Consider the following 27,034-nt stretch of genomic DNA (forward strand, 5'->3'; position numbering starts at 1 on the left):
GCAAAATAGAAAGATATTTGGATAAGTATAGGAAATTTACATAGCTAACTTTAGGTCTTTACCTTTTGGCGCAGTTCAATGCGGCGCTTCAACTGAGTTGCGGCCAATGAATTCAGCGGCTCCATCTGACTGTCTTCCGATTTCTCATCCAGCTCCATCTCTTTACTTTCAGAGGATTTCGATGACATCTCATCTTCCGAACCATCCAGTCCCGATTCCTCTGCACCTTCGCCAGCGAATTTATCAAAGTCGGGGAGGAATAAACTATTGTTGAGGTACATCTCCTCCGCCGCCTGCTGGCAATCGAAGTCCTGATCGCACTCGAAGGCCTCTACTTCCTTACTGTTTACCGTGTATTTTTTCTTGGTAGGCGGTGGCGAAATAGTTCCTCCTTTACGCTGGGTCTTAGGCTCATCATCGTCTGATAATACACATTCCACGGAAGCCAAGTTCTCCAGTTCGTCGAATACCTTAAACTCCTCGAGTGCTTTTTCCGAGGGGATATAAGTAGACTTTTGGCTGCTTTTTGGCGTTTCGGTTGGAAGGGATATGCCGCTCTCTATCATCATGGTGGCAATGTCCAAGTTGCCCACCTTGATCTGGCATGTGGGTATTTTTTTGTGACCCATTCCCTTGGAGTCCACAATACGCACACTACTAAGCTTCATGACCAAGGTCTGGTGGACTGTGTCCATTTCCTTAACCGAATATTTTCCCTGCTTCGATCGCACTCCGTGTATCGCCACGAGGAAGCACATGGCGTTCAGTTCCGGGAACGGGGCATATGGCAGCATCTCATCCGCCTTCACCTGCTCCATGTTGCCGTAGTCCACATAGTACACCGTGTACTCATCGTAATTGTTTCGCAAACGCTGCACTATTCCGCGGTAGATGAGGTTGTCCATGTGATAGGTGACCAGCACCGGTTGTCCTACCTCGTACGTGTACGATGTGGAGCGCTCCTGCTGCTTAGTCATTAGCGGTTTGTACTTCCGGACCAGCAGATTGCGCATGTGGTCCAGAAAGGGCTTGTCGTTGGCCAAAGTCAAGTAGATGCAGCACTCGTAATTCACATTGGTGGCGATCGCCGTGAAGATGGTCTTCTCGCACTTACGTGGCGTTGTCCAACCGGCAGGAGGGGATGTCAGACCAATCGTATGCTTGGCTTTTCCCAAGTCCTCAAGCAGTTCCAGCGGAGGCATATCCTCATTATGCTTGAAGCCTGATTTTACTCTTGGCGATTCTGAGGAATCAATGTTCTTCGCTTTATCAATCTTATCAATTTTGTCCATATAGGATTGCCAGGCGTTAATGTCGATGGATTTGGCGGTTCCTGTGGAGCGAGCGCTCGTATTTTCCAGCATCGACTGCTGTTCCTCGTGATCGGAATTGAGATCCTCCTGTGCCATGCCGGCCAACAAAAGGGTCTTGTTGATATTAACATATTTAGTTCGAGCCGGGGAAAAGGGTCCACTGACTAGGGTGTGGGAGCCCCAGAGGACCACGCTCAAAGAGTTCTCCGTATGCCCGTTGCCGGCAACATAGATTTCATCGTAGGCCTGCAGCTGATCCATAAAGAATTCAATGGCATCTTCAGACCAGCCATCGCCGACCGATTGAATTCCGTGTAGGCGACAACGCTTGGCGCTGTTGGAGATGCGCATATTGGCTTCGTCAATGATGGTCAGGCTAGTGCTGGTCACATTCTCGACCAGTTCACCCAAATCCCTCAACTGCACTTGGTAGCGGACCGATTCGGAATTGCTACCAGGAGGGATAACCTTTGTGACTATTCCACGATGCCATAGCAGCTGTGAATCCGACTTGGATTGGGCTCTTACATAGCACATCTCGCCCACCTGCCAGTCGGTCCTGGGCATCGTATCCTGATACATTACTGCAGCCGCCTTCTGCACCGCCATTTGCAAATGCTCGATCGCTGGCTGAAAGTGAGGCAGGGTCACATAAAACTCATCGGGCTGCCGGACGTGGAGAATGATGACATTCACTCGCTTGTTGCGCTCAGTTTTATTGGCCTTCTGGTAGGGAGCCAGTTCCACGGGCTGACCCTTCTGAAGTGCCATAAGCCGGCGGATTTCTGCGTCGAGGCACACAGATCGTTTGGTTTCGGGTGGGTTATTCATCTTACTGCTCTCCCCGCTCGAGCTGCAGTACCCCTGGGCAACCAGTTGGACTCCCACGCTTGTAGTCTCCAAACCAGAACGCGTGAAGTTTAACGCCACGTATACCACATCCGCCGTGGAACGGATCACCTCCATGTGGAGCTTGGGATTTGAGGTGAGCTGCTTGAAGTAGGCCGTCGCCTCTGAGGTCCACATGTAGGCCAGTTCCGCACGGGTCTCCACATCCGCCAGGCAGCACTTGATGGCGAACTCTTGATCCCAGAAGTTCTGGGGCAGCACAAACAGTTGGTCCCAGAAAACCTTTTGGCTGGGGCCATCGTCCACCAGGCGCACTAGAACATAACCTGAGGAGAGAGAGAAATATTAAAGTACTTAGTAAAGGCTATGGAATCTCTCACCATCGGGAAGAATCTGCTCGATGCTAGCGCGTTTCCACTGCCCATCCGACTGCAGCACGCAGCCGAGATGCAGTCTACCCAGAAAAATGTTCTGCAGCTGGCTAATGTTAATGCGATCCATGGATCCCTGGAGGCTGGACTGCAGTAAGCAACGCTTCTCCTCGAAGTCGTGGCGCATAACATAGAATTCCTGCGGGTCCTCGACATGCAGCATCTGGATCATCAATATGTCCCCGAACTGGAACGTCATCCTGGGCAGGCGCAGCATGGATGGAGCAGGCTGCAGCCACTGATGGCCAATGGCTTGCGCTCGGCCGCAGCGGGAGCGCGCCAGGCCAGAGTATAAAAAAGAATCGCGCACGGAGATGTCCGTATTATAGTTGCTGGTGATAAGGTCCACCTCGTGGAGCTCATGGGACAGAGCTCTCTTCACGATCACGTGAACGGGATTGCTGGTGGATTGGGAATCTATTAGTTTAAATATGAATCGAATGTAAACTCCAAGTACGTACTTCTGCACTATCTGCTTGAGGAAGGCGCTGGCCCTAGTATCCCACTCCGAACCACCATGGTTGGGCATCAGCTCCCTGAGGCTGCAGTGGACCGCGGAGTATGGCAGGTGGGCCAGCCGCTCCGGCACCTCTCGAAAGCTGCAAGGACTCGAAACATCAGTAAGAGATTAACCCATCTATCACCGAAACCCACTTGCTGCTGTGCACTTCCATGTAGAGACCTATGTCCGGCAGAAAGACCTTGTAGGTATCCCGAGGAGCCAGCTTCTGGCTGACCATAGCGCGATAGTAGCGATCCTGCTCCTTGTGGTAGGTAACGTAGTGCTGACCCACCACGATTTCCGGCGGAGTGGAGCGGCTTTCCGAGAGTGTCTGGGCGAAGGTGTCCAGCTCCACGCGCAATCGCTGGGCAGCATGTATGCCCTGAACATAGAAATCCTCGGGCGAATTGACGGAGCGCACCTTAACCAGTGCATCGGTTTTGAACCAATCGCCCTTGTCTTCTGCCTTAGAACTTAATGTGCGATTAGGTTTGGTGATGTCCAAGGCCGAGAAGCTCTGTACGAAATCCGATTCCCTTGCCGCAAGCTCATCGGAAGTTGGAGCAGTTGAATTTAGAAAGGATTTGGCCTTCTGAGCCCTTTTGGCCCTTTTCTTTTGTTTTTGTGCCATTGGATTACGCTTCGAGTTTTGGGTCGACATAACATTGGGCTGGAGGATGTTCCCCATGCTGATGCTGGAAGACTTGGAAAAGATAAGGTCCTCCTTGGCTGACGTTGAAATGCTGCGACTCATATCGAACTCGGTCTTGAAGTTTACTTTTATCTTGGGGTCCACAAACTCGCACTTGAATATATTGGACATGTCCAAGAAACGACTGGAAGTTACTCTAGAAAATAGATTAAAATAATATTAAAGATTTTTAAGGGATTCAATCCTTATCACTTACCGATAGGGATTCTCCTCGATCTTGCTGACCTGCACAGTAGTGGGAATCTTCTCGATATGGTCGCCAATCAGTTCGATCAGCCACCTCAAGGAGACATCGTTGGGCACACCCATGTTAATCTCGGATCCACTTTGCAACCAATGTTTTAAGCGCTAATTTTTAAGAATATTAAACTGTTTATTATCGGTATTATTAAATGTATGTATATTATTACCCACCTTGATTACAGTTTCGTAGCCACTCAGAGTGCCCATGGCTTGGTTTAGTTCGATTTGCGTTGGCAGACTGGACTCGCGCAGCTTCTCGATGACCTGCAGCTCGGCCACCTGGAGCAGGCCGTGCAGGTGGCAGAAGCGCTTGGAGATGCTGGCCAGCGTTTCGGCGGCATAGTCGCTCAGTTTCTTCTTGGCCGCTCGAACCACCTGTGAATGCAAGGAGGTGGAGGCAAACCATTACTGGTTAGTGGACGAAGATAGCCATGCAGATTAATACGTTGCACATTCTAATGACTCGGCGCTGGAAGTGGTTGCCACCTAACCCGACCTCACCTATCCACCTCTCCATCTCACTCCATCCAGGTGAATGGCGAGCGTCTCGGGTTTTAATTGTGCATTTTCCAACCGCGGGCAATCGGTGGCAACTTCTCTACAGAGCTGACAGTTCCGATTGTTTGCTTTGTAAATTAAAATAAATGTAAAATAAAATAAAACCATATTCCAAATTTATATATCATAACTATTTTGGGGTTCTGTATTTATAGTTAAAACTGTACAGTACCCAAGGTGATGGTAATCATTTAAAGGGAAGCTTTAACAAAAATTGGTCGTAAAAATCAAGAAGGTTTAAGCACTATCGAGCTAGCTGTGTCTACTGGTTTTAATCAATTTTATTGATAATAAAAGGGTGCATACATTAATCATATTTTCAGGACTTTCAAATGGTTTTATTTATTAGTTTTTAATTTCTTTGTAAACAAAACCGGCAACCCTGCTTCTTCTGCTGGCTCTAATCGCAATCATCTTCCTCGCCTCTCGTCGAGTGGCAATGATGATCATTATCAAAGATTGTTTGACTGTTAGTTGGGTTTTTGAAAGTGATTGTAAAAATCGCCGAAATAACGCTGGCTTGGATCGGATCGCTTGGATCGGGCTTATGACAGCTGATTTGTAGCAGATGACAGGCAAGTTCGCACCAATGGGCCGTTCTGCCATAAAAGGGCATCCATCGAGCGATCCAATCTCGAGAGTTGTCGTGTAAATGAAACCATGTAGGAGCCCGAATCTGGCACATCATTAAAACGAAACTCGAATCGTTTTGCCATTCCCGTCGCTTGGGGCAACGTCAAATCAATTCGGCTGACCTTGTCAAGGGTTTGGGTTCGAATTTGAGAGCCTAATATCTCGACATAGACATTTTCATTGTTTACCTTGTCTATCAAAAGTCCCAGCCCGATTTATATTTGGGGACAATTTATTTTTTGAAGAATTTTCGCATTTTTTGTAAGGGTGGGGGTCGTCATTTTTTTAATTCAGATTTTGTAAGAAAATGCTCTTTTTTTAGTGGTTTTTTGTTTATGGTTTAGTCAAATGAAGACGTACAGCTAAATGACCGACTGTTTTGAAATGTGTGCTAAAAATGCTAACGATCCTCGTCACTTTGGGGACAATTTATTTTTTGAAGAATTTTCGCATTTTTTGTAAGGGTGGGGGTCGTCATTTTTTTAATTCAGATTTTGTAAGAAAATGGTCATTTTTTAGTGGTTTTTTGTTTATGGTTTAGTCATATAAAGACGTACAGCTAAATGACCGACTGTTTTCAAATGTGTGCTAAAAATGCTAACGATCCTCGTCACTTTGGGAACAATTTATATTTTCAAGAATTTTCGCATTTTTTGTGTAGGGGTCGTCATTTATTTTAATTCATATTTTGTCAGAAAATGCTCTTTTTTTAGTGGTTTTTTGTTTATGGTTTAGTCAAATGAAGACGTACAGCTAAATGACCGACTGTTTTGAAATGTGTGCTAAAAATGCTAACGATCCTCGTCACTTTGGGGACAATTTATTTTTTGAACAATTTTCGCATTTTTTATAAGGGTAGGGGTCGTCATTTTTGTAATTCAGATTTTGTCATAAAATGCTCATTTTTTAGTGGTTTTTTGTTTATGGTTTAGTCAAATGAAGACGTACAGCTAAATGACCGACTGTTTTGAAATGTGTGCTAAAAATGCTAACGATCCTCGTCACTTTGGGGACAATTTATTTTTTGAACAATTTTCGCATTTTTTGTAAGGGTGGGGGTCGTCATTTTTTTTAATTCAGATTTTGTAAGAAAATGGTAATTTTTTAGTGGTTTTTTGTTTGTAGTTTATTCAAATGAAGACGTACAGCTAAAAGACCGACTGTTTTGAAATGTGTGCTAAAAATGCTAACGATCCTCGTCACTTTGGGGACAATTTATTTTTTGAACAATTTTCGCATTTTTTATAAGGGTGGGGGTCGTCATTTTTTTTAATTCAGATTTTGTAAGAAAATGGTAATTTTTTAGTGGTTTTTTGTTTGTAGTTTAGTCAAATGAAGACGTACAGCTAAAAGACCGACTGTTTTGAAATGTGTGCTAAAAATGCTAACGATCCTCGTCACTTTGGGGACAATTTATTTTTTGAAGAATTTTCGCATTTTTTGTAAGGGTGGGGGTCGTCATTTTTTTAATTCAGATTTTGTAAGAAAACGCTTTTTTTTTGTGGTTTTTTGTTTATGGTTTAGTCAAATGAAGACGTACAGCTAAATGACCGACTGTTTTGAAATGTGTGCTAAAAATGCTAACGATCCTCGTCACTTTGGGGACAATTTATTTTTTGAACAATTTTCGCATTTTTTGTAAGGGTGGGGGTCGTCATTTTTTTTAATTCAGATTTTGTAAGAAAATGGTAATTTTTTAGTGGTTTTTTGTTTGTAGTTTAGTCAAATGAAGACGTACAGCTAAAAGACCGACTGTTTTGAAATGTGTGCTAAAAATGCTAACGATCCTCGTCACTTTGGGGACAATTTATTTTTTGAACAATTTTCGCATTTTTTATAAGGGTGGGGGTCGTCATTTTTGTAATTCAGATTTTGTCATAAAATGCTCATTTTTTAGTGGTTTTTTGTTTATGGTTTAGTCAAATGAAGACGTACAGCTAAATGACCGACTGTTTTCAAATGTGTGCTAAAAATGCTAACGATCCTCGTCACTTTGGGAACAATTTATATTTTCAAGAATTTTCGCATTTTTTGTGTAGGGGTCGTCATTTATTTTAATTCATATTTTGTCAGAAAATGCTCTTTTTTTAGTGGTTTTTTGTTTATGGTTTAGTCAAATGAAGACGTACAGCTAAATGACCGACTGTTTTGAAATGTGTGCTAAAAATGCTAACGATCCTCGTCACTTTGGGGACAATTTATTTTTTGAAGAATTTTCGCATTTTTTGTAAGGGTGGGGGTCGTCATTTTTTTAATTCAGATTTTGTAAGAAAATGCTCTTTTTTTAGTGGTTTTTTGTTTATGGTTTAGTCAAATGAAGACGTACAGCTAAATGACCGACTGTTTTGAAATGTGTGCTAAAAATGCTAACAATCCTCGTCACTTTGGGGACAATTTATTTTTTTTAACAATTTTCGCATTTTTTGTAAGGGGGGGGGGGGGTCGTCATTTTTTTAAATTCATATTTTGTCATAAAATGCTAATTTTGTAGTGGTTTTTTGTTTATTAAAATCAATAATCTCAATGTAAGACAATTTCTGTTTTGATTTTGCTGGTTTTTGAAAAAATAATTTTATGAGTGTAGCAAATCTTTGAGTTAAAAATTGGGCCGTTCACATTTAAGATATGGGAAGCTGATAAGTAAGCATAAGAGTTAAATTTATAGATATGAATGTTGAGAAAGATGTCAAATCATGAATATAACCGCAGTAAAAATGAACATCAAAAGTAATGATAGAGTGTTCTGGAAAGCATAAACATTATGTATTATTATACAAATAATTAAGAAACATTAAAATCGCCTCGGGCTGATTAGTGTCTGATCATAAATCCACTGGCCAAATAAATATAAATCACTCTGTTATAGTTGCTATCATTTTAGAGACTCGATACGAGAGGCGATAGATAAACGCTGTCATAACTTGATCAACTCAGCAGACGTTGATTTAATATACCTTTGGATATTACATAACCTTGTCGGCCTCGTTTGATGGAACTTTTCGGTAGTAGTTCGACATTGATTTCATTTAATTTGGCAGAAACATTAAAACTATTAGTGGGCAATTATAGATGTAACAAAAAAGTCTAAGAAAATGCCAATATTAAACGCAATTTTTAATGGGATTGATCATAAATTTTTGTTTAATAAACTTTGCGGTAAGTAAACCGGACTTCAGTCTATAGTATACGGATAACCAGACAGACACGCGAGTTCATTTCGGCTAGTTTATCAATTACTGACAATCCGACTCTCGGCCGGACACGCAATTTGGTAGCATTTTGCGCCGCCTCGTTAGCCAGCTTTTCGTCTTTTTTACTTGGCTAGCTGCGTAATGCCAAATGGCCAGTCGGGACTCTTTGGCTTTTGCAATTAATAATTGTTTTTCGTTTTATATAATACATTATTTGAGTACGCATTATTTTTATTTTTTTTTTGCAATTAGCCATGTTGGAAGCGAGCAAACAGCGATTTCTGCACGCCTCAATCCGGTCGTTCGGGGGCAAATGTGATTATGATTTATGTGGGAGGCCTTGAGGTTCTACCTCACCCCAGATTGAACCAAACTGTCCAAACTGACGGACTGACTGATGCCAGTTAACCCAGCCAGCAGCATTATGTGGCCAATTCGATCGGAAACAACTAAACAAGGCTGATTCCGAATGCTGGTCGGCGCATGGCATCGGCATGAAGTAAATTATGGAAGCTGCCCCTCCCAAAGGTCCTCCTTTGTGTCTCCATTTAGTTCATTAAAATGCGGGCAGAAGACTCTTGGTTTAGCAGAAGAAAACTGCTTGTCGGCCAAGAGACATTCTGTGGAAGCCAAAGACCCCCACTACAAGGTCAACTGCAGAACGGTTTGCAATCAAGATGCTCTAGGCCAGAACACTTACAAAAATAAAGGAATGCAAACTATTATAAATAGAACAAATAATATATAAACTTCATATACATAATAGGAAGGATTCCAGAAATCTTTATAATCTGCAACAGAATTTATAAATATTTTTGTTTTACCAAGCAATTTTTTGGACAAAAATATATATATTTTAAAATTTAGATATTTTAAATTGGTATTTATAAATAAAACTCGTGTTAAATTGACTCTGCAATTCTTGTATGTAAATTCCCAGTGTGAAGTTTGGCTACCACTCCTATGCTGGCAAAAAATTGAAAACCAAATTTCCAGAAAACCTCCAAAAAATGAAAGGCCCCCAAAAAGCAACAAAGTGTCATTCAGCAAAGGCTTTTCCGCTCTAACCAAACAAAACAAAAAGAAAAATAAAATATGACAAGAAAAACTTAATTACACTATTAATTAGAAGCTGCGGCCTAGGCTCAGCCGCCAACTTTTTGTTCTTTTGTGTATGGTTTTTCCAACTCGAAGGTTGCCCAAAATAGGGTTCGGGGCTCTAGACTGAGAACTTTTACGTGATTCATCGGGCAATTGGCCATTGCGTAAGATCAGAGCCGAGCTAGTTAGTACAATTAAAAGTAAGCCAGAGCTCGAGTGCGCGCTCAAGCTAAACATATAGAGTTTTTTTGGTTTGGAGGCACGACAAACTAGTTCAGGCTAGGCTCAAAAAACCTCACTCAAAACTGAGTTCGAGTGGAGTGAAATCTTTTGGATGTCGAGAAGTGTGGAGTGGAGGGAGTCTTGTTGTGGTTTCTGGGATTTCTCTGTAGATTTTCTTACTCGTATTCAACAACAATTGCAGTCAGTTGAGGTTGAAGCGTCTGGTTGAACGGTTGTACTTGTCGATCAATAGTAGAGTCCCAGAATCACAGACCATAATAATAATAAAAGTAAAACGAGAAGAGTGTGTGTGGTATTACTATTGTTCCCGGCCACATTTGTGTTGTGCCATATTCGTGTGTACTCCATTGTCTCGGGAAAAGCTAAAGAAAAACTGAGGCAATTGCAACTGTGCAGCAGCGCGAAGCTTTTACCCGCCCGCTATTTTGGCGGAATATTGGGCAACCTACCGCCTCACAACGACGATTCGACTTAACTGCTTTATAGGCCATGCAAATTTGAAGCAACCTCTGGCTTTGGTGTGGCTCGATTTTCCATTTTCCAACTAGGAAAAGTCAGGCATAAAAAAACAAGCGAGTGCAACAGTTGCAGCAGCCGCAATTGCAAATAAAAAACGAATTGATTGTAATTGTTTCTTAAAACGAAAACTAACAAGTCGTTAAATCGCTGTACCGCAAGCGGTTTTTGTTGCCTTGCGATCGGTTTTCAAGTGCATGAAAGTAAGTGCGAGTGCTTAGCTAACAAACAAACAAGCAAACATTGCAAAAGGTCAGAAACACACAACGCCCATATAAATCAAACTGAAGTAGTGGGAGCGAAGCTTTCCGCCAAAACACAAAGGCCGCAAACACAGCAGCAACATGTTGCCGAGGATAACTTTTGTGTTCATCATCATTTGTGGATATTTATTATTTACTGGTAAGCTGTGAAGACAATCCCCCAGGCCATAAATCAAAAGTACCAACTATATTTATGGGGCTCGCACACTAAGTAGAAAGATTATTTACAAGGTGCTCTGAAAGCGGCGAGGCTTACAATGTAGTAGCCTTTGCGTTAAGTTTCATTTTTAGTAAATTCATAATTAATTTAATCTTTATTAGATATTTTTTTTCCTTGCATCAGACCAACAATAAACCATAACTGATATCGATTTTCCATCTATGACTATTGATTATCGCTTTTCAAATCTCATTTACCCATATATCATAAGAAGTCACAATAGCATATCAATTACTTGATGGACAATCTAACTGCCATTCGATTTTTGGCAAAGATTGATGCAAAATATATCTATTAACCAATTTTGAAATACATTTGAAGGTATAGAAGAATAGAGTATTTACCAAAGCAGCATGCTCAACAAGAACTTTTTTTATGGTCACAGCAACAACAAGGCTGTCTTGGCACAAGTCGTCTTGGCATGGATTTAGTTAATCGAATTACACAAAAAAATGTCACTTAAGCGCAATAAATTCTAGCAGATTACACGAACTCAACGTCGTACTGATGTACATATACGTATTCTTCTAAAAGTACAGTTGTAATGCATTAAAGAAGAACTTATATGCTAAATATAAAAACTTAGGTTAATATTAATCTTAAGGAAAAAGGCGTAAAACCTAAGTTCAAAAAAATATAAGTACATGGGTATTATTGAATTGTCTTAGATTGATAATTCTAATTGGTATTTTTAAAAATTCTGTGAACATTTTAATTTTAATTTTGATAGCATTGTGTAAAATGTACTTTCATTAAACAATAATTATAAACATGCATTCTAACCAACCCGTAACTTTGGGTAAAGTTTGATGTATTACATCTAGTTTATTAAGGTTCTACTGTACTTCAGTGTCCCCGCAAAGGCGGAGGCGAGATGCAGCCGGCGTTGTGGCAAGCCAACCGCCTGCCTTGACGTGTCAAGCGCTGGCTGACAAAACCGCAAGCCAAAAACTGCGTTCGAAACGGCGTTGCATTTTGGTTTTTTGGCGTGTCAGTCGGCCGAACTGCCTGGCCATCGGGTGGCAATCCATTTGGCCACTTGGCGCATGCGTAACTCTGTTCGCAGGCGCTGGGAAGAGCCCAGCCTGCAAAAGTTGCAAAATCCGCAGACCAACACGACACCATCATGCGAAATACTCGCATGTTTTATTAGCCATACCCAGTCGACGCCAAAGTTCAGGTTATTTATGAGTCCGGTATATGCGGCAATTGCATTTGAAGAAGCTGCCGCCTGGGAATACTTTCCAACTTCTGGCCAGACGCGACTCATGCTCATGGCAATCCACATTTGCCCCAGACAGGAAAGTTCTACTATATTTGGCATTTGACATTTGCATGCTTTTGAAGGTTGCCCAAGTCCGCACCCCGAAAAATACACAGTTAAATATACAAGCAAATGCTGCACGACATTTTGTGTGGCAAATAATGCAAAGCACACAAAAAAATATGCTCAGACAATAAAAGGCGAAATTAAGCGACCGAAGCGAAGGCTATGCGAACCAACGTCTGGCGTCTGCCTTCAGAGATTTACCCATTTGCCATTTCAATGAGGTGCGATTTGTGCTCGCCTCTAATTAACAGCCACTCTCCGCTGGCATTGTGTTCGATTATAACTCGGATTTCAATAAACTTTTCATGTCAAAAGTGGTTGCCCACACGGGCGAACATACCCAAGAAAAGGCAAATGTCAAAGTGTTGACAATGGTAAAAGTACCCTATAGAAACACAAGGTAAAAGGTATATTTACCTTTTACAAATTTCGAAAAAAATGTTATCACTTTAATACTTTGATGATATGTTGATAGTGTATTATAAGATCACTACCAAGTCTAGGTTAGGCTTGTTCTTAGAATAGACATATCTTCAAAAACTTAACTTAAGAGTATATTTAAATGTAATAATTTTAATATTTTAACATATTAATTAAACATTTTTTAATTAATAAAACCTTCATGTAAACTGTGATATTGGGTATATAATTTAAATATTTGTTTAGCATGATTACTAATAATTCTTTCACCAAAAGTCAAAGAATTGCATATCACAACCTTTTTAGGGACTGTACCAATGTGGGTGTCTAGACCTACTGATTCCTTCTAAAAACCACTCCAGTCTGCCGTCAAAATTTTGAAAGTTGCCTGTAATGGCGAAGGCTTCTCCCCCATGAATGGAGGCAAGAATGCGCCCCAGGGCCCCTCGAGTGGAGCCCATCATCCCGATGAATGGCTTCCCACTCACATTAACCGAGCCAGGCATCCGTCTGTTTGGCGTCCACACAAATCAGTCGCTCCAAGCCAAGCAGTCAGCGCGGCGTATACGTAATGCATGCAACTAACTGGCAAATAACCTTTCAGCTGCTGTTCGGCACATCCGCTTTGGGCAGATTGTCAGATGTTTTAGCCATAGCCAACCATTTGCCATTCGAATGCAAATGATTTCAATTATTGCGAGAGGCAGGCAGATATGTATTTATGTGTATGAGCAAATGAACATTGTTTTTAATATCTAGGGGAAATATTTCTTTATAAAATATACACTTTTCGCAGATACAAAATAGAAACCCCTCTTAATTTATTATTTAAAAAAATGTGTATTAAAATATATTTGATGTAACTTCGTTTTATATCTAAAGTAACCCAATTACGTAACAATCACAGCCGGTTCCTTTTATCTAGCCCATCACTATGTGTGCATAATTGACCAATCTGATAATTCTGAAATGTGGGCAAAAAACAGTGCTGCCAAATAATTGCAAATTTGCCAGGTGGAGGAAATAACTTCGCCCCGGCATCGCGGCACGCAATGCAGCAACATTTCGCATTTTCGTGTTCAAATTAATTGATTTATATGCATGGATAGCAACAAATACAAATGCTCTTGCGGAAAACAAGACAAAAAATTTGACCCAATCCGGTGCACACACAAAAGATTTACCTGCGCAAACATTTTTGCGCGTAAGTCAAACATTTGGCACACATGAGAAAACAATTTATGCGGCTGTCAGCCAACACACATCGCATTCGGACCAGGCCAACAAACAACTGCAGACCGCCCAGCTGACACATGCAAATCGCCTGCGCTGGCCAAGTCAGTGGCCAACAAAGCAATAAGTTTGGCCGAAAAAAATGTGGAATGTCAAGCTTCAAGTCGATTGACAATTTGTCACATACTTCCCCTTATTATATATGGGTGTTAGGAACTCAATAGCGTACAGTTGGCCCTTCAAGTTAAATCTAAATAATGTTCTACTCACCTTAATACCCTACTTCATCCTAAAGCTTTATAAAACACCATCCTATATCTCTTTTCCATTTAAATCGATGCTCTCCCCATCTTATCCAAAAAAGAACATTTCCAGATCATAGATTATTATTATACTCACCTTATTACCCTACTTCATCCTAAAGCTTTATAAAACACCATCATATATCTCTTTTCCATTTAAATCGATGCTCTCCCCATCTTATCCAAAAAAGAACATTCCCAGAGTATAGATTATTTTATTGCCCCTCTTGAAATTCTCAAACTACAACATCATCATCATCGAAATACCCAACAGAATGGCATTAAATCGCAGGTCATGTTAATGCTCTGGCATAATTTTCAATTAAAATGAAATTTGTTTTGTGTGCGACAAATTGCGGAAAAATTCAGTCATTTATATTTATGAGATATGCGACATGAAAAAGTGCCCAGGCCGCGAAAAGCGACCTCCCGCTGCCGCCTCACCTTTTGGCCAGGATGTGGAAAAATCTGAGCGGCAGGTTGGAGAAACTGTGGGAATCGGTCGCGGATTTTCAATGCAATTAACGTGCAAAATGCATAATTACATATAAAAGCTTATTAAACTGATTTTGTAGCAGACAACCATGATCGGCTCTTTTTGCAGTGTGAGTTGTGGCTATTTGATGCATGGGAAATGGCAAGGAAATTATTAATGGGGAAAGGAAAATAACAACGGATCTGACAATCATTACATTGCTTTAAAGAGAGATCAAAAGTTACTTACAAATTAAGAGACAAACATAATTTTTGTTTAAAAAATGAGTAAACATTTGATGTATTACTCGAATGATTGAATGAAAATCGATCGAACCAATCGTGCTAGACAACCCCAACTCAAAAACTGTAAGCTTTATGACTTGAAAAAAGATTGATCGTATAACTTGCATCAAATGAAACCCTTCCCCGAGCAAAATACCTAACGACGCCCACACCCGAATGTAAATTTATAGTTGTAATGAGCCGACACAGCAGCCAAACAAGCCGAAAACTTATGTAAGAAGTTTGCAAATTAATACCACCGAGGAGCTGAAAATGCTTTTCTTGTATATTTACGCTGCAATCTGACCACCTTCCATGGAATCCTAGCCTCTAGCGGGTATCGGCATGGTTACTTCTGTGCACCGAAAAAAAATTAAAAATAAAAAACTTCCAAAAAGAAGCTAAGGGGCAGCCAAATATGGCTTGATTCGAGGATTGAAAAACCTTTGTCAGAAGAGTATTTTATGTTTTTTTTATATAGATAGAGAAATGTAATGGGATATATAAAAATAAATTTGAGTACAATTTTATTTATATTATTTTGACTTTTAAATACATGTATATTTACATTTACCTATAATTTTTCACGGTGCAGTAAGGCAGTTACCTGGAATTGGTGGGTGTCTTATGGCCAGGCGATAAAGATCGGGAGACAACGAGAGCGGTTCTAACTGAATTTCGTATTAAATTTTATTTGGCAATTCGAATTCAGCTAAAAGTTCTTTGGCCTAAAACGAAACTAGCTGGGGTTTGGGGATTTGAAGTTTTTGGGCATAGCTAACAAATAGATTTTTCGGCTGCGTTCATAATTTAACCAAGCAACACAGGGAGTGGGTATACGCTACACGTATATCGGGTGGGATCTGAAGGGGAGGGAGGCTGGATTTTATGCTGGCTAGACAAAGCGCCTTTGAGCTATTTGCGGCCATTGAAAGCGGCGCAGCACGAATAGTGCCGGCAAACTGAACTCGTTCGTTTGGTGGCATTGTTTTAGGTCTTGGCTCGGAGGTTTGGCCAACCGACCGACCGACCGACCGACCGACGTTTTATGCAATGCATTTAGTCAATAGATTAAGGAGGCCTGCGACTACACACGTATAAATATATACATCTAGATTTATATATCCCCTCCCCGGGTGTGTGAGTAAAAAATCGTGACTGCATGAGGTTGCCGTTAAAATATACTGCCCCGCGCACAACAACTGGCGATCGGCCGAAATGAAAAACAATTTTAGTTCAGCTCAGAGCTTTTTGTCCCCAATTTTTAAGGTGGAGCCCGAGACAATTTTTTCGGTGGCTTTCAAGTGGCCAGTTGCACTGATTGTGAGGACAGTAATCTGTACAAACGATGGGATCAACGAGGAGATTTTAATATCATATAGTATAAAAAATAGCTAAATTATCTGTTATTAAGAAGAAGATTTTTTTGGAAATAATTTCTTTTTCCTGTCCAAATTAAAGCTCATTAAAGGCAATCGCTGAAGGAGAACCCGCTGTTATGAATAATTTTTAAGGCCAACCATGCTTAATTTGACTGCGGCACCACCTGGCAGATTTATGGAAATGTCGCTGGCCAGCGCAACACCGCATCGGCACATGCAACAGGAAATTCATTTACATAATTTTTGCGTTTGGCCATTTCGCATCCTTTGCGCTTGACTGGGCGTTATCCTTTTAATAAGCGAGTGGAAGGGGCAGAGAGGTGGCTGGATGCATCCAGGCCAGGCGGCAGGCACATGGCAAGCCGTGTGGATAATCAGCCTATCAAGGATTCAATTATATAATGAGCTTAATTTATTTTGCGCCGCTTTACGCGCTTGCAACACACACACTCACACAGCAAGGACATGGGTCCCATGGTCGATGTTCATCATGGCCGAACTGCATTATCCTCGTTAATGTTGCTGGTTTTGTTGTGCAGGGATGTTGTTTTTCCTCCTGTCGCTGCCAGTTCTCGGTGACATGGAAGGATGTGCCATGGCATCGTCTTTTGCCTTTTTTTCCAGTGATTTATTTTCACATATTTGTTGCTTCGCAAGGTCCGGGGCATACAACTTCGCACTTCCTGGCTTGGCTTTTTTAACCCTTTAACCGATTACGGCCAAGAAGAATGGGCATCGTTAATGGGCTGGATGACTCTTTATGGTTGACATTAAGATGAAGTAAACTCATAATTTATTTAAGTAAAATGCTATTTGTTGGATTTGCATTTTGATCATAAATGAGTTAAGGACCTTAACTTTAGGAACAGAGTATTTTTCCCAAAATATTATTATTTGATCCTCATTAATTTCACATAAATAAGGATCTTCTTTAGATTCTTTAATATAATCTCTTAAAATTCTGGCAAAGGGATGCAAAACAAAAGATAATCATCATAATAAATCAAACTCTTTCACAGACTTTAATTGCAAAAGCAGAGAAAGCATGAACTTTCATCTTTTTCCTAATTCAGATGCGAAAACAATTTCCGCCACTTAGGCAATTGAGTGCCTTATAACGAGCTTCACCTACCACACCTTCCGTAACAAACAAGAAAACATTAATAATACCATTTAGAGGCGGATAACTGATAAAACAAAAGCCACAAAACAGTTAAATTTATGTGCCACATGAACGAGCCTCAGCCGCAGTACAAGTCCTATTCCCTGGCTCTAATCATCCAAAAGCAAAGACAAAGCCCACGAAAAGCAACAGGCCAGGCCAAAAAGAGATGGGCCTACGCCGATAAAAGGTTTTTGGCAATTTGATTTATGTGGCGGATTTTTATCAACCGCCGGATTGGATGGGATGGGATGGAATGGGATTGCATTGGTGCGATGGAAAAGGTGCCAAATTCAACGGCTAGGCTTTGAAAACCAAACAACAATTACAATTGTGAAATGCGTTTCTGTTTGCTATTTAATTTTCCCCCAGCTGCTGCTGACTCAATTTCGCGCACAAACGAAAGGCAATTACTTTAATTATGCGAATGCAGCATACAAAACCAAAAACAAAACCGAAACCCAATCACAGTGGCGACGACAAGCCACTAACCCGAACCAAACCAAACCAAACCAACCAAACCGAACCGAAGCAAATCCAAGCCCACCAAAGCGAACCAAATCATCAGATTGGATGGAGCAACACATGAAGGATGCGAGATTTGGGTGCACGGGGCAGGAGGAGAGTGGTGGCAACCACGTCCGTTCAGTGCAGTTCGGTTTAGTTTGGGTTACCCAACCGGCAGACAACCAGCTAGCCGACACAACGCCTGACGTGGCAAAGGGGTGTGCCCCATGACGACGCACTCCCATCCGTTGGCCCGAAACAAAAAAAAAGAATTAAATCTTTTTATGGCTACTTTTTACACTAGCACAGGGCATTACAATTTTCCGCGAAATTGATTTTTCAAATACCATTTTAGTAGGTTGCTGGCACATAAACATAGTCACCTCAAAGGAATGGTACTTAAAAAGATATGTTTCATAACCAAACTCTTTAAGTGTGTATGGAACATTAAAAAGTTAATTGGACAATATTTTATTGGGTTTAAAACAAAAATTATGGTATCTAAAAATTAGTCGAATCTAATAATTCATTTAAAGTTGTTCGTAAAAAATAATAATTGCACTTGGCTTATAATAAAAGTATATAAATGTGTCTGAAAACATGCATTGAAAATGACTTTAAATATAATGTAGCACACTTTTATACACATATAAAATTAATTTCAAAAGCCTATTGATTTCTTTCGCATTGTCGATTTTAATACCATTATTTAAGTAGTATAAAAATTAGGATTTTAAGTATTCTCACTTATCAAAAGGGTATCTCAGCATTCGGTAACAAATCAATATTTTATTTTTTCTCTCACGCACCAAACTTTTTGACATAAGGCCCCTAACAAATGCGTGGCTAATGGACTTGGCTACAGATATAGATATCGAGATTTATTCGCGGACGTGGACGTGGACACACGAATGTGTGAATAACCGAGCAGTTTTTACAATTTGTCGCCACCATTGCAGTTGGCCTCTCAGCAAGAGACTCACCTCAACGCGCGCCTAATTACAATTTGATTGTTTTTCTTTTTTGCAGTAATTATTTCAATTGTAATAAATTTTGTTTGCCATTTTTGCGAAATATAATTTTGCAATTTGTCGGCCGTGGCTCGTTGTTATGCATGTATGTATTGGGAATTTATGAGAACACCTAATAATTTAATTTTTAATTGTATGCTTTCTGCCTTCCATTGGTTTTTGTGTGGGAGGCGGTTGGATTTTGGATAATTGGTTTGTGCTCTCTGAGCCGTGAGCTCGGCGTTTTGCAGTTAATTTGTTGGGGTTAAACAATTAGCTAACCTGTGGCTAACTAATGGCTGCCTCTTTCGAACTGAATATGGTTTAGTTAACACATTTTTGATTAATAATTTCGGGAGGTAATTGGAATATATCCAGGAAGCTCTTTGGTTAGGGTTAAAAAAGGGTAAAGGTAAAATACCATATACTATGAAGACTTTATCCATCCACTATGAAAAACTCATTATCGGAAGTTTCAATTAAGCTCAAAGTAAGATCGTTGGTTTGATTACTCATCGATCGGCACAGCTGCGTTGAGTTCGCCTTCCCTTGTCGATAGTCTAACGACTAAGCCCACACTCGATCAGATGAAAGGCCCATGTTCGATGCAATACCAGATCATTGGCCAGGCAAAGTTTATCGCCAGGGGCTCCACGGCAAACATTCAACTCAATTACACAACCAAAATCAATCTGAGAACTGCAAAAAATAAAAGCAGACAACTGCGGAACAAGGTTAAGGTCAATTACAACAGGCAAAAGCTGCCACAATAACGACAGCGACAACTGCCAACGATGTGAATAAATTGCGCGTGAAATGTAGAATATCAAATGAAGAACAAGTTTTTTGCCCGCTTCCAGTTGTAGCAAAAACATCCGAGGGCATACGAAAATAAATAAATAGATTGGTTTAATCCAAAAATTGCCGTCAAGTTTTATAATATAAAACATATTATTTTGGGTGTTCCGAAATACACAAAAATTTCTTTTAAAACATTAACTATAAACAATTTTTTTTATTAAGAGTATTATTTTGTACTTCCGAATCTCAATGAGATGTTCAAGACCAAAATTGTGTGAAGGAAGCAGAACAAAATTGCAGTAAAAAACAAGTTTATTTACATAAACCACAAATCAAGCTAATGAGCCCAAAACCAAGTTAAAGCTGAAAAAAGGGGGAAGCAAAAAAAATTTTATTGAGCAATTACCGCAGAGTTCTGCAGTCAGAGTCAGATATTTTCCCACTGCCAAAGAAGCTGCAAGGTCAGCCACAAAAAACAGCAACCGCACTAAACTTGTCATCAGAGGCTGCAACAGAAAAATCTACACAATAAACTGCATAATATACAAGATTATACACTTGAAGTAAAGGTCGGTATCGAAATAAAATTATCCATAAGAATAGGTAATTCTAAAGAATTTATATTCACATTTTAAGACCAAATTTTATTTCATACTTTATATTTGTATTTCATATTTATATATTTTTATGAGTATATCATAAATATTTTTCGCACTGTAAGAGAACAATTGTTGCTCAATTGTTAGCAACGCCGAAAGCGAGTATTACAACCTAAAAGCGGGTCAGAGACATCTGAGGTTAAAGTTAACGCGACGGCTACTGACTCATTAACTGACTGAGGGAGTGGCTTGCGGGGCAAATCAAATTTGTATCTTGACATTAAAGCCACTGATTGGCATCTCCACGAATCGTAGTAGTACAAATGTTTTCCACCTCGACGAAACCTTGAACTTTGCAGATTTAAGGAGTGGTACTTTGGCCTAATTGGTGTGTTTTCTACTTGCAGATTGCCGTGAAACGGTTCGCTCCAAGCGTGCCAAACGCCCACGAGCTCCAGAACCGGTCAATTTCGAGCCGGAGCCCCAGCAGGATCTGGAAAATGACGAGAGTGGCAGCCAGGAGAAGGACCTGCCGGAGATACCCGACAACTTCCTGAGCCCCTCGGTGCGCGAGTACCTCGAGCTGGGCAAATCCATTCCCGGTGAGTTTAAAAACCATTAACTTATCAACCTATCACATTAAAATGGTCGAACCCATTGCCAAAAAACCGACATCAAGCATGCCACAACCTCGAAAAACAATGGTAAAGGGTGCCCCTTTGGCAGTGGATAATATATTTTTTGATCAATTTTTCGGGTAGAAGATGAGGCAGTGAAATGCATTTCGGGCCATCAGCGACAGGCCAGAAAAAAGTGCACGATTTTAAATTATTTCCCCGCCGAGCGGAATGGATATTTGGCACAGAAGTGCATCTACTCGTAAATTCATTTATTAGCGCCAGAGAGGCGACTGAAACCGGTACGGGGATTTGTTTATGTCGTATGTTTATTTTGGTTTTTTGTTTCTGCAGGGGGGGCATTCATTTTTTTGGTGACCCCGGGGCAGCAGCGCCTGCAGTTGACACTTCTGGGAGGTAGGAGGGCGTTTTTTCTGCACGGTTTCTTTCAAGTAAGGTTGGATGAAGTGAAATTGATTGGAAACCGCCGACTGCGTGACATGCAGTTTGTTTTGGTTCCGGTTTATCGGTTTATTTGCTTCTGCAGCGAGCGCCTCACTAATTGCAATAACAAAATCATTTGCAGGTCGTCCCGGCGTCGACTATCCCATTCTGTCGGCGGTGCCGTATACCAATTTTTACTGCGACGAGCAGGAGTATCCTGGATTCTTTGCCGACATGGAGACAAGGTGCCAGGGTGAGTGATCCTTAAACTGTCCCTCAAAATAGGGAAAAAGAAAGGGTTATTACAAAAAAAAAAATGTATTTGGCACATTTACTGCTTAAATGAAAATACAGAATAATTTTATTGACACAAAAAAAATTATTTATTCATTTCAAGAAAGTATCCAAACTTTCAATGAATTTATGATCTTAAATTTTATTTATTTTTATTATATTATTATTAACTTTATGATATTTTACCTCCACAGGCTGGCACTACTGCGACATCGATGGACGCCAGGCCTCGTTCCTCTGCCCAAATGGCACCCAGTTCTCACAGGCGGTCTTCGTCTGCGACTGGTGGTTCAATGTGCGCTGCGATCTCTCACCCCGGCTGTATGCCATTAACGCCCGACTCTATCAGCGCCCCAAGGTGAACCCCACTCGGCCACATCGCATCATTACCAAACAACTGGTCGAGGACATCTTCACCTGAACACCGAGGGATCCTCCCTTTCACCTAGCTTAAGTTTGCCGATGCCTATTAGTTAATAGATTAGTTCTGATATCATGTGCTCTCATTAAGGTGGAAATTTTACCTTACAATCGAAACATAAAAACCATTAAAAAAATGAATGTTACATATTTAACTCTTGCATAAATAATTCATTAAGGACTACAATCTATGTATTTTCAATGGCTTCCCAAGATAGACTTCCCTAATTTTATATTGTAACACTCCAGTTCCCTGGAAACATTACTTTGATATTTCATTTAAATATCAACACTTAAAACAATTTTCTTTAATACTAGGAAAGCTCCATTTGTATTTAATGCTGCCGTAAATTATAGAAACTAAAAAAATCTAAAGTTAAATAAAATCTTAATCAATTTTTATTAATTGATTTGCTAATTAAATTACGTATTTGCAGGCATTTCTTTAGTAAGTTGCATTTTGCTTACCATAATATTAGCTTAGAAAATGTAAAATACCGATTTAAGATTTGTATATATTTTAAAATTGTATTATCAAATTTAAAATAAAATTATAATTCTTAAGAAACGAAAAACACATTTTTATTGATGCTTCAAGTTTTTAGTTCAAAAGATTTTTAAATCTTTGGAACTGTGCATAGACAAACATTATTTTAATAATGTGACTAAAAATTTAAACAAATTCTTAAAATCTTGGTTACTCTGTAGAGAATTGATATTGATAAAGTTGTAAGTATGGACAGTTCTTAATAGGATCCCCCAGATCTTCAATGTACGGTAAAAAGTACTTACTAGCCTGCGGTAGTTTATAAACAATTAATATTTTACAGCTCAGTTATAGGCGCATAGTAAAAAGACAAACTAAGCGTTAAAATGTGGCATACTTTTCCCCGCTTGTAGCCATTGGTCGGCAATAGGTACCACAATCAGGCCAAAACAAAAGCTGGGGCAATACAAGTTGGCCAAAACACGTCATCCGCAGCAGCATCAACGTCAGCAAAAGTAAGAGCGACGGCAGAGGCAATGGAACGCCTCAAAAGCCCCAAAAAGCAGCGGCCAAAATCGTGCGATGCCTCGATGCTCCGCATGCGGCTCAATGGTCTAGGGGTATGATTCTCGCTTTGGGTGCGAGAGGTCCCGGGTTCAAATCCCGGTTGAGCCCGGCTCACAATATTTTTATCTAACCAACTGCCGACTCTGGTGGGCAACATTTTTATGGCCACGGCCCAGAGTTAATTAAACAAACAAAGGAAAAGCAAGGAGGCGAAATGAGCGATGTGAAAATGCAGATTGCAGAGGCATTTTCGGCCAGGCCAACAAATGAACGAACGTTGCACAGATGGCAACGCGTTGATTGGATGCCAAATAAAATGAAGTAGCAACCGCGGCTTAGTTGCGATCAGTGATGCCAATTATCCAACAATTTGTACCTGTGTACAAATCCTTTTTAATGTAGTTAGGTACTTTTTCCACAACTAAGTGATATAGATACTAATAACAACAATTTTATTATAAAAACATGTACAAATAATTACTTAAGGTGTAATACGAAAGGGTCAAGTTACATTTTAGCAATATACTAAGTGCATTTGACAAATAAATTTTACTCAAGTAACAATACGAACAACATTCCTAAAATAAAAATTATTATACTTTATGATCGTTAAAATACTTCTTCTTATCCTTATGCAATAAATAAATTTAAGCCAAGTAACTTGATTTTTTAATGTATTACATTTTTAAACTAGTTTTAAATGATAATTCTTACCCCCTTTTGTGGTTAATTTTTTCATAATATAAATCACAATTTTTGTAAAATATCCAAATGGATAAAAATTACTTTTTTTGTCTTTTATATTTAACAGCAATACTTTGTTTTTCAATTAAGCTCCTGGGTAAAAACAAGTGGCGCCCCAGACCACCGCTAGTTGTAATGAAAGGCAGGCCAAGCGGATGACTTTTCGGCTAATACTCGTATTACCAGCAACTCTGAGTCAAGCACATGCAACTACTTGTTTGGGGCATTTACGATTGACTTGGCCGATAAGTCTTTGTGTGTTTTATCGCCGACAATTGGAAAATTGAACAATGAGTGTCGCTCTGGGCCCCAAATGAAAAATTTCCAGCTCCACGCGAACCGAAAGTGTGAAAGACTAAAAGCGGCTGCCGAAAACTCAAACTAGTCGTGCTTATGATGTAAGCCCCCACAACAATTTCTTGCGGATCATTTCTCTATATATATATGTATTTTGAAGGGGAAAAGCCGCAACAAAGCCATCTGCCGGCCATAAATTTATTTGCGCCTAAAGAATAGAGCCATCATATTTTGTAATGGCCTTACATGGCTGTCGCAGCGAATTATTACCAAATCCAAAGCCAGCCGAATGCAGCTTCCAAAAAAATATGAAAACTACTTTCACTAGTCGCAGCGCAGATCGGAATTAATATCACCCCGGCAATATGCAAGTTTTTTGATCCGCGTTCGCCTGATCTGACAAAAGTGCGGAGACTGGCGATGGCCTTCGCATCGGGACGAGATGATCGGATCTGCAGCTGTCTGCGGACAAGACAAGTTGGCAACAAGTGCGGGTCACTCAGAGCCACATGACCAGCTCAACTTAGCCAACATGGTTAGCCGAATTTTGTGGCTAAATGTTTGCTTTTGGCAGGAAAGACACCATCAAAAAAGCAGCAGCATGCCTTCTGGAGATGAGGGCGATAGTTAATTTACTGTATTCATTTATTTTATAAATTTTAGATAAGTGTTTAGAAGTACTTTGAGTTTAAAAGAAGGTGTAAGCAATGTAATTAAAATTGTTTTAAATTAAATAATTGCCATAATAGGGTTTTTAATAAATTATTCCGATTGTTAATACAGTTAAACCTTTTAGAAATAGCGCCAAGTTTTTTATAAAATTCCCTGTTGAAATCATAATTTAAGAATGGGGAATCGAAAAACTTTTTATTTGCAATACAATGTGAAGTAACTTCTTTACGTCTTTCAGTTATTTTTATTAAAGGTGTGTCTTTAAACATTAATAAAAAATGTTCTGGCAATTACTTTTCAAATTCCTTTACCAATATATTTTTTAGTCCACATTTTTTGAGACTTAGTCACGATACCACCACTGTGCAACATTCTTGCACGCCTTGGCGATTTTCCAAAGTAACGACAACGGAAAAATATGACAAACGGCGATGGAAAAAATCGGAATTCTTGCCACAGCATCGGCGACGGGCATCGCTGGCGTATGTGTAATATTTTTCGTGTACTTTTTAGCAAACCGGCGCACGAACCGAAATCAATCCCCAATGCAGTTGAACAAATCACGAGCTGCTGTCGAAAAGAAGTCTTAACCAGATCGACTAATGATTCGGTTAGAGACCGATTGCCAGGCAGGTGGGGTGCGGTTCCCATAACTGTTAATGACTTTCGGTGGCGGCCTCAAAAGTGCAGTGGAAACACATTTAATGAGTGCTGCTGCAACACAACTCGGCGGGCATCTGGCTGCTGATCAATTGCCTGTTGTTGTCGGCCAAGTGAATGTCATTGGCTATTGAAAGTGAATGTTCGTTGCCCCCCTGGTGAAAGGATCACTCATTTGGGATGGGGATGCCCGCAAATGAGGCGCTGGCGGTGGGTGGGATGGGCATTCTCAGCATCTCTCATCTGCCAACAATGTTGCAACATGTGCACTGGCAAAGAAAGAAGTAGAAAAACTTTCAAAGCTAAAAATAAAAACTACTGAGATTGAAGCTTATCTGACTGAAAATGTTTAACTATCCATCGACCACACGAATTTCACAGTGACAAAACGTTAAATTTACATAACATTGGGAAACTGAACAATTTAATGATAAGATTATCTCACTGATAACAAACTAAAACCTGAGAAATCGGCAGTAAAGGAAATTATAGCTATATAATTTAAATAAGGGTTTTTTTTTTAATAGTTTACTGAATTTCACTCTTTTTTTCCAACATTCTCGAAAATTATAGCTATTTTCCCTTTGTGTACTCCATGAGTTACAATTGTGCAAGCGGGCCATAACGACGAAGAGCGCTTAATTTGCCTATCAATGCTTCTTTTCAATTTACGTGATGGATTGCGGCATCTTTGGGCTCTGAAATATGAGAACCTACCGCTCCAAGTCACGCAATTCAAGTGTAAAATTACATTTTCTTCATTCATAAAATGCAACATGTTGCTGCTGCCGAAGTTGGCAGGGAAAAGCGTGAGCATTTCCCCCTTGTAATGAGGCAACCGCAATGCAGTTGCGGGTGCTGCGGAATGTTGTGGACGCCTTTGTGGACTGGGAAGGATGGGTGGGAGGCATGGAAGGTATGGTAGCCACGTCTGTGGCCATAGATGTAATACCAGAAGGCGTGAAAAGTCGGTTATTTGGTCAGTAGTGGGCAACAGCAGGCAGCACAACAATCATCGGACCAACACCCACAGACGTATCCAAATTGAACAATCAAGTAGTTATGTCTTGATTCCACGCATTTACTTAGGCAGAGGAGTTAAAAAAATACCAGAGGTTTAAGTGGAAAATATTCTGCTAAGTCATATACAATTACAAAACTCACTTTTAAAATTGTATACAATTTTTAAATCATATATTATCCATCCAATAGCCATTGTTTCCCAGTTTAATGGAAAAGCTCAACATGAAGCCTAAAGATTACGAATGTATCCAGAGCAGCTGCAGTTCATTTATTTATTGTATTTATCCCAGAATAAATGGGCAACCGAATGCAGCTTTCTTGGCCCACAGACAAACAGAAATAAGATTTTAGCCCCCGGCTACAAATCACGAGCAACCGAGAAACTAAGATGATGCATATTGTGTGAGGGATTTTGCTGTGAGATATGCTGTTAGCTGGATTGCAGGGATATATTTATGTGGCTAACAAACCATTACACGCATTGTCAAATTAAGTGTAAATAACCCGGTTGTATCAACAAATAAATCAT

The 27,034-nt window shown here is 40.2% G+C and overlaps 2 protein-coding genes and 1 non-coding gene across 3 annotated transcripts in view; 2 read left to right on the forward strand and 1 right to left on the reverse strand.

The window, feature by feature from the left end:
• Positions 1–27,034, reverse strand: part of LOC108024696 (uncharacterized) — a 60,175-nt gene that overhangs the window by 908 nt on the left and 32,233 nt on the right. Inside the window, exons 4-9 of the mRNA XM_017094778.3 lie at positions 4,222–4,425; positions 4,004–4,155; positions 3,248–3,943; positions 3,055–3,192; positions 2,543–2,994; positions 63–2,488 (exon numbers count right to left, since the gene is read on the reverse strand). Of these exons, the coding sequence (XP_016950267.1) occupies positions 63–2,488; positions 2,543–2,994; positions 3,055–3,192; positions 3,248–3,943; positions 4,004–4,155; positions 4,222–4,425 (4,068 nt within the window). The remainder of the gene's footprint in view (positions 1–62; positions 2,489–2,542; positions 2,995–3,054; positions 3,193–3,247; positions 3,944–4,003; positions 4,156–4,221; positions 4,426–27,034) is intronic.
• On the forward strand, positions 9,978–22,550 carry LOC108024727 (uncharacterized). The gene is made up of 4 exons (XM_017094824.3): positions 9,978–10,694; positions 20,688–20,882; positions 21,484–21,594; positions 21,830–22,550. Exons 1-4 carry the CDS (start codon positions 10,637–10,639, stop codon positions 22,054–22,056), a joined length of 591 nt encoding a protein of 196 aa, XP_016950313.1. The 5' UTR covers positions 9,978–10,636; the 3' UTR covers positions 22,057–22,550.
• On the forward strand, positions 23,146–23,217 carry Trnap-ugg (transfer RNA proline (anticodon UGG)). Its single transcript has one exon. It is a non-coding gene; the product is annotated as a tRNA-Pro (tRNA).

Source organism: Drosophila biarmipes, chromosome 3R, assembly GCF_025231255.1.
Source record: "Drosophila biarmipes strain raj3 chromosome 3R, RU_DBia_V1.1, whole genome shotgun sequence".
NCBI classification, from domain to species: Eukaryota; Metazoa; Arthropoda; class Insecta; order Diptera; family Drosophilidae; genus Drosophila; species Drosophila biarmipes.